Raw genomic sequence first — 8,698 nt, 5'->3', positions numbered from 1 at the left:
TGGGCTTAGTTCTGAATTCCGGTTCCTGTCAGGATGGAAATATTGAAGCAGCCGTTGCTGAGGGTCAGAGGTCAACTGAAGTCTGATACTCCAATATCAGAAGAAGGAGAAGCTTCACTGAATATTGCATTTCTACATCCCCAGGGGGCATAAATACACTTAAATATAAATTGCAATCATGAGTATATATTTTTTTTTCTAAAAGAAGCTTTATTTAGACCCCAAATAGCAAAAACAAAACCCCCAATAAAACCCAATTAAAAATGCATCACAATACTCACAAGGCCAGTCATGGATAAAGTATCAAGCTCATAGGTCGGCCTCACTGTGCAACATCGGAATAGTATATTCTCGGGATGCACTGAAATTTCGTCCACCAAAACATTTCGGCCGAAAATGGTACTTTGGCCACAATGGCGAAAGTATCCTAATGGCCGAAACTTCAGTGCATCCTGACGGCTTCTCTCCTCCCCCACTAGACACCGGGCTGTGTTCCCTCCCATGCCCCCTGCTCTCCCCCGACCGTGTCAGCAGAGGCAGCCGGGATCCGAGGGGACACAGACCGGTGCCCAGCAGGGAGGAGAGAAGGTTTCAGGAGTGCCAAGAAAGGCACTGTGTGCACTAGGGGTACACCGATACTAGTATCAGTGCCGATGCCGAGTATTTGGGGCGAGTACTCGCCCAAATGCTCCTTAGCCTAGCCCTATACGTGAGCTTCCGGTATCAGGAAGCCTGCAGCGCGTCATTACACGCTGCCCGGCTTCCTGATTGGCCAGCCAGGTGACGAGGGAGCATGGAACCGGTTTCCCAGTCAATCGGGAAGCCGGGCAGCATGTAATGACTCGTCCGGCTTCCTGATTGGTTGGGAAGCCGGCTTCATGTTCCCTCGTAACCAGGTGACGAGGGAGCATGGAGCCAGCTTTGCCGGGCAATCAGGAAGCCAGATACCGCGTCATTACACGGCGTCTGGCTTTCTGATTGGCCAGAAAGCCGGCTCCATGATTTCCCGTCACCTGGTGACGAGGAAGCATAGAAACGGCTTCCCTGCTAATCAGGAAGCCAGGTGGCAAGTCATTACACGCCGCCTGGCACCCTTAATGAGACTTCCGGTATCGGTATTCGTAATGAAAAAAAAAATATCAGTACTCGATACTGACAAACCGGTATCGGTGCATCCCTAGTGTGCAGCATCGCTGATGTGCCCATAAATCCAAGTCCCTCTATTACAAGTGTCAGGTGTGGAGGGTCCATAAAACCGTGCCTGATGAAAGGAGGGATACAATGTGGCCTTGTCGTATTTCTATGTTGGGTCTACCTTTTAGGGGTAAAAACCGTGCCTGGTGAAAGGGAGCAGACACAGTTGGACCCTCCACACAAGGGCAATTAGTGGAAATGTAGTTTTAGCTAGGGAGGAAAAAATTCTTCTTTAACCACTTCCGGCCTGCAATATGTCTATAGACGGCGGCCTGCAGAAGTGGTTAAAACAAGAACACGGATGCTGCAGCAGCCGTGTTCTTGGTGTAATTTTTAACATGGCTGTTAATGTACAGCCGGGGCTGCCGTAGTTTTTTGCCGTGCGGCGCCCAGGACTGGCTTGGCGGGTCTCCCTGCAATGATCAGAGAGAGATTCAGCGGCTTCCAGCTGCTGAGCTCTCCTCCAATCACTGGACCCGGAAGTGATGTGTATGACATCACCTCCGGTGTCACTGTACACAGTCTCTGGCTTGTAGAGCCAGGAGAAGAAGCTGGGGAAGCAGATCTCAGCTTCTTTGGGGTCCCTAGGTGACATTAGGGGTCTGAAAGACTCCTGATGTCTCCATAAAGACACACCCTATCTGCTATTATATAGGGAGGCTGTTAGCCCCCTATATGATAGCAATAAAGTTATTGTAGAAAAAAGTGTTTACAAATTTAATAAATGAAAGTAACCTATAATAAAAATAAAAATATGCAAAAAACCCCATGTGCACGCACATACAAGTCGGTGCGTTTACATGTGAAAACAACAATTGCGTTACACATGATACATATCGCCGTGGATGTCGCAGTGAGAGCAATAATTCTCGGCCCATCAATCACTGTTAGCACTAAACTGATGAGCCGTAAAAGTGTTTAAAGCGTCGCCTATGGGAAATTTTGATTATTGTCGTTTTTTGCCGTTTCACGGGCGAACGCAATTTTAAGGCTTGACATGTTTGGTATCTATTTACCCGGCGTGACCCCGTCTTTTATATTTTACCTAAAAATTGGGTATTATTTTATGTTTCTGTGCACTTAATTTGAATTTTAGTTTATTTTTTCCTAAAAATATTTGTTTGATAAACATTTGCGCAAAAAAACGTACGGCATAAAAAATTGCAACAAGCATTTTTTTTTTATTCTCCAGGGCCTCAGCTTTCAGAACATATATCATTGTTTGGGGGGTCTGAAGCTGTTTTCTAGCCCAAAATGTATATTTTATCATGTGTGCGCAAATAGTAAGAAAATGCCCCAGACTAAGTGGTTAAAAGTCAGAACTTCGGTCAACTTTTTTTTTTTTTTTGCATTTTGTATCCCTAGGTGGGGAGATTCCACTTCAGTTGCTGTCCTGTTGACACTGGGACGGGAAACAAGGGCACAGGTTACCAGGACAGGGATACATAGAGAGGGGAATTTATCAAAACTAAAGCTGACAGAATCGGGAGCAGTTGCCCATAGTAACCGATCAGCTTCTCTCCTCAATTTCTTCAGTTAGGTTTTGAAAATGAAAAGATAGAAGCTGATTTGTTACTATTAGGCATGTTCAGATACCAAGTACCGCACTCGGACAGGTGCAGAAACTTTTCCAGCTCCAAGACTAGACAAGAGAAAAATACAACAGTTTGGCTGGGTTCACACCTAGGCGTATTGAATATGCACGTTTGTCGCGCGGTTCGCGACGCGCGTTTTTACCGCGATTCGCGGTAAAAAGAATCGCATATATATATTCGGGATGCACCGATACCAGTTTTGCAATTACAAGTACTGATACATTTTTGTTTATTGTCATGTGAGTTTTTCTAAAACAATACAGACTAATGATTTCAGGACAGTGGTAGAGGTCCCAGCTGCAACCGCTGCAACCCTGGTAGTTCTTGTCAAAATGCCAAGTATCAGCACTGGTATCGGGACAATCCTAGTTACTATGGACAGCTGCTCCAGATTGGGTTGGCTTCAGCTTTGATAAGAGTAATAGAAACCTGACAGATGTTATAACCCTTCCCACTGTACTAAATAAATGCGTTTTTCTGGCTGTCTCTGTCCTCATAAGAGTGTTATCCCATCACGTCCTGTCTTTGTAACACCCGGCCACTGAGGGTGAATGTCCCCAATGGAGGCACGGATAGCAGTAAAACCTGTTAAACGTTCTAACCCTTCCCACTCTTTAAAAAAAGGAACCACCATTTTTTAAACGGCACAGGGACAAGTGGATATACACTATATTGCCAAAAGTATTGGGACACCGGGTACACCACGGCATCCCACGCTTTGCATTGCACTTGGTGATGTAAGGCTTGGATGCAGCTGCTCCGCTCCAACAGGTACAGATATAATCAGAAAGGTAAATTGTTAATCATATCTATGGGGAAGAGGCTAAAGAAAAAGGGGGGGTACATTCGGTGGCCTTTGGCCGTTGCAGCGATGGGTGCAAGACAGGCTGCTATCATTACGGCCGTTCCCTGAAACCCTCGGTAGGTGTTTGTGGGTCATGTGCATCAGTAAATATTTTTCTATCAGTTTCTGAATGAATGGGAAGCTTCTGTACTGAGTGCTTCCCATTCATTGAGTGCTGAGGCTGCAGAAAAAGAAATTGAGGACTCTGTGTCCTCAATTTCTTATTCTATTTCAAAAGGGAAATGTCAGGGGTCTGTTTAGACCCCAGATATTTCACCGCAGCCCCCCCAACAGTAAAAAAATTAATATTTAAAAAAAAATAATAATAATGTGTAAAAAAAAAAAACAAACACAACCCCTCCCTCCCCCCACCATATTGTGGTGTTAGAAGCATTGTTAGAACCCTTTTTTTTTGTGGTTTTTGATGCATTGTTAGAACGCATTGAAGTGCATTATTTTTTTTCTTCTTTAAAAAAAACCCATTAATTTAACTGTGGCAGCACATGGCAAAGCGTTGCCACGCAAAAAGGCGCAATTTCAAATTTGCAAATATTTGTTATTTATTAACAGTTTTATCTTTTAGATTTAGGGCCTGTTCACACGACGTTTTCTGTGCTGACCTGATCCGTACACTCCTGCACTAAAAATGCATCCCAATGTATCTACCAGGGACGCTGATCTGTCTCTGCATGCAAGTGGCCAGAGCCAGCCGTGAGATGACAGCTGGCTCCGCCAAGCTGTCAGTAGCAGGTTGTCGGTCGGCCGTTCCAGCTTCGGCTTTCACCTCGGCTCAGTCGAGCCGAAGCATATGCCTTCGGCTTGACTGAGCCGCTCGGCCAACTTCGGGAGCTGTATGGGCTATAGTGAATAGCCCGTACAGCAGCCCTTCGGTTCTACTGAACGGAAGGGGTCCTGGGGCCGAAGCTAGCCGAAGGATCAGTCGAAGCTTCTCGGCATCACAACTCTGTGGACTCTGTGTCCTCAATTTCTTTTTCTATTTCAAAAGGGAAATGTCAGGGGTCTGTTTATTTTTTTTGTTTTAATATATTTTTATTGTTATTATTAATTCATGTCAACACAATTGTATCAATTTCATAAAACTTATAAACATCTGTTTGTTATTTCATAGCATAGATAAAACACATTCTAAATTACAAATGTCTATAACATTACTTTCAATAGCAAACATTACCTGTTCCATCTCTTTTCCCTTCCTCATTCATTCTAATCTTTCCCCCTTCTACTCACTTCTCGCCTTACAACCCTAACTCATAATGACTTATAACCTTATCTGGAGGGGGGTCTACTTTATATGTGTTTGTGATTTTCGTCTTCCATTTTGTCCCAAAATTACTCTCCATCGTTCCCATATGTGTATCTACACACTATTTCTTGTGTTGTAATTTTGTTCCCTACCCTATTTGTGTATTTAATCTTTGTGTACTATTCCGTGCTACAAATCTATAATTCCTAAGGTCAAAGTATTATTGTGAATCCCATTCCACCCTTTCCCCTCACCTCTGTTAGTGATGTATTACCTTATCTTTACTTAACTTAATTATCATACAAAAAACCTTTTACTAACCGACTATTTACTCTATAATGTGTTTACCTATACCCACCTTAAGGTTTTATCCTTTCCTTGTGTCCCCCCAATTTCCCCCAAGCCCTTCCCTCCCTCCCAGACAAGGACATTTCTCAACCTTTCTACTTATCATTCATATATGGTCATATGCATTATTACCAATTAATATATAGAAAGAGCTAAAATGAATTATATTATTTAAATTTCTCTGTTGTAGTCCATATGCATTTGTTATTATTATTATTTGTTCCTTTCCAAGTTGCTGTCCCTTTTTATTATTTGCTTGTATTCCTTTGTCTGTCTATACGCTTCCCACTTTTCCCACACCCCATCCTAATTTGTCTTCTTGTCGGCATCCCTTGCTGTTAATATTCTTACCCAGGGGGGTCTGTTTAGACCCCAGATATTTCACCGTAGCCCCCCAACAGTAAAAAAAAAAAAATACAAAATAAATACAACATGTTAAAAAAATTAAAATAAATAATTAAATAAAAAAATGTAAAACAACATAAAATTATTTAAAAATAAATTTAAAAAAACAACTAATAAAAAAAAGCACAACCCCTCCCTCCCCCCACATAACATACACATATTGTGGTGCACACCATGCACATGCGCTGCAGTGCGTTGTTAGAACGCATCGCAGTGCATGATTTGTTTATTTTTTATTCTTGTGATGCATTGCCATGCGTTGTGATACCTTGTGTTGCAATTAAATATATGCCTGTATCATTTTATCACAACATAAACACCAACACAGCGTAAAAACAATTTTTTACAAATTCGCTTATTTACAGTTTTGCATACCTTCATTTTTTACCTCATCGCAAAAAGGCGCAATTTCAAATTTGCAAATATTTGTTATTTATTAACTCAATACAGTTTTATCAGAAAATAATTTTTTTTTGTGCACGGATACTGATCTTGGTGTGTTTAACCAAATTGAATTGTGTATTTTTATCGGTTTAATATTAATTTGAGAAACATTTGCGCAATTATCGCAGGGCCTACAAATTTAGTATCACCATCTTTTTATTCTACCGGGCCTGCGCTTTCCGAAAATATATGGTTTGGGGGGTCTTTTACAAACGCTAGTAACGCAGCAGTTGAAAATCAAATCAGTGGGGAAAAATTGCAAAAATGGCGTGGCCAGCTAAGGTGCAAAATGTTCCGGAGGGCTTGGCAGCGAAAGGGTTAAAGGGACACCCGACCTCGGCGACTCCTGCTGGTCCTAGCTACTGCTGGTTTTCAGTGACAGCCGACATCCAACACTAAGCCAGGAGCAGATACACTCAGTTTCTTGCCGTCTGATCTTGCTGCACCTCATTTCTGGAAGTCTGTTGATGATAAGTAAAGCCAGCATGTCATTTACCTTGCCAGCAAATAAACTGACTTATCAGTTGCCCTTTATACCTTATGATTCTGATTTATCATGTGACCATGTCTATGTATTTCAACACCTTGCTTTTATTTATATCCTAGTTGCAGAAGCAACGGTTGACCCTGACAGGACCTCCTATGTCCTCCGGCACGTAACATGGCTACTGCTCGGGGGGCAGATTGCGAGAATGGCACTGATGGCGACATTTCAGAAGATCCAGAAAGACAGGCATTAGATTATGTATCCAGGGTACTTGGCACTCTCGCCCTGCCGGACAAAGTCCAGCAACTCCCACACACGCTGCCCGTGGAGGCTCAGGGCTGCATCAAGCATGAAGGTTTGAAGAAATCTCCAGTGACCGGTGACCATGGGGAGACGTTATCTCTGCTCTTGCTTCTTCCCCTGGAGCTGATCCTGCACACGTTGTCTTATCTCGACCCACGCTTCATCCTCGACGTATTGCCTCTTGTGTGCCGCACTCTCCGGGACATTGTGGCAGATGAGGTGACGTGGAGGTTGCGGGTTCAGAGAAGGATAGGTGCTAATTTTCCAGTAGTAGAACGTAAGTAATGCTACAGAGCAGGACCTTCTGGCTCTGGTGAAACTACAAATCCCATGATGCATCTGCCTCTGCAGTTGTGGCGGTCAGAGTCTTGTAATGCCTAATGAGATTTGTAGTTGAACTACTACTGGAGGGCCGAAGCTTGCCTACCCCTCTTACCCCTCTTATAGAGCAATATGTCCCCTTCTCTTAATACACAGATATTGAGACTCACTGACCACCCCACTCCTCGTGATACATTGACATCAGAACACCCTGACCTCTATCCCCCTCATTGTACATGGACATAAGGACACGTTTTCCTCTTCATGTTCTCTCCTCATACATAGACATCAGGACACACAATCCTTTAATTCCATGCTTATAGCCATTTATGTGATCTTTCCGCAGAAGAACAGTTTGATTGGCCAGCTGCCTGCATTGAATTAGAAGAGCAGGTGTCTAACTGGTCAGATAAAGGAAAGAAGACAGAGCATTTCTCACTGGGTGAAGGCCATTTTGCCCCTGTGGATGCAGTGCTGTTATTGGAGGTGGGTTTGCTTGGCTTGTCCCATTACTTCAAAGTAAATGGCGATCCAGTCAGATGCTTAGAAAGTGTAGATTTAAACTGCATACATCTGATAATAGGCGTACCCAGCAGATTTTAGAAGTCTTATAAAGAGCCTGATTCAAATCTGACTGCTGATATAAAGACCACATGGTGTGGTGGGTGGGCTATTACTATAATGTGCCATTATGCACAGAATATTTGCCTCCTAAAGCGCCCTCCTGTAGAGACGCAATGCCTGTGATTTCCCTCATTGCTTCATCATTGCCACTACCACCCTCACCCAGTCTTTTTTCGGGTTTGGTTTGTTCAGCCATTTTGAATGGCTGGCCTGTGATGACATAAAGGCTAAATCCACTTTCCCAGGTGAATTTGAAAAGATGGAATTACACCCTCCAATCTGGCTCCCTCTCACCTCCCCTCTCTTTCTCAAGTGGAATTACCCTTTAACTCCCACACATGTGCACAGGAGTTGGTTCATCCCTGCACCCAAGGCATGCCGAGATTGTTCACTAAGCTGCACTTTTACGGCTTATTATACAATTAGAAAAAAATTGTTAGAAGGGAAGGCAGAAGCTTTAAAGGAGAACTATGGGGTCAGGGCTTTTCCCCATAGTTCTCCTAAGGGTAATGGGAGGACACAAACTAGCGTCCTCCCGTCACCCAAAGCTCAGTGTACCGCAAGCTACAGTTCTCTGAGTATACTGAGACGCCGCAGCGCTGGAGGATCGGAGCAGGAAGGGGGGAATCCCTGTAGGGAGCCGTGAGTGACAGTCACGGCTCTCTGCAGGGATAGCTCGAGAAGTGAGCGAGCGTCGGTATGTGTTCACTCACTTCCCGATCTATTGAGCCGACCTGTGACAGTTTCATTGTCACAGGTCGGCTAGTGTCACACATCAGCTCTAACTAATGGAATGAATGTATGTCGCTCTCCATAGTTCTCCTTTAAAGATATGCAAGTGTCTTCTATCTGATAGTCTCTCCTATATG

General features: G+C 43.6%; 1 protein-coding gene across 4 annotated transcripts in view; it reads left to right on the top strand.

Moving 5' to 3' along the window:
• FBXW9 (F-box and WD repeat domain containing 9) overlaps window positions 1–8,698 on the top strand; it is a 24,595-nt gene that overhangs the window by 2,702 nt on the left and 13,195 nt on the right. For 3 of the 4 annotated variants that reach the window (XM_018572736.1, XM_018572733.1, XM_018572737.1), the window contains exons 2-3: window positions 6,701–7,161; window positions 7,552–7,691. In XM_018572736.1, the coding sequence (XP_018428238.1) occupies window positions 6,756–7,161; window positions 7,552–7,691 (546 nt within the window). In that variant the 5' untranslated portion in view covers window positions 6,701–6,755. The remainder of the gene's footprint in view (window positions 1–6,700; window positions 7,162–7,551; window positions 7,692–8,698) is intronic. The other variant, XM_018572735.1, reaches the window with a different exon arrangement.

The sequence above is a fragment of the Nanorana parkeri genome, unplaced genomic scaffold (genome assembly GCF_000935625.1).
Source record: "Nanorana parkeri isolate BGI_ZX_2015 unplaced genomic scaffold, ASM93562v1 scaffold2117, whole genome shotgun sequence".
In the NCBI taxonomy this organism is placed as follows: domain Eukaryota; kingdom Metazoa; phylum Chordata; class Amphibia; order Anura; family Dicroglossidae; genus Nanorana; species Nanorana parkeri.
The sequence above is the reverse complement of the archived record's forward strand: the minus strand, read 5'-3'. Positions and strand labels throughout refer to the sequence as shown.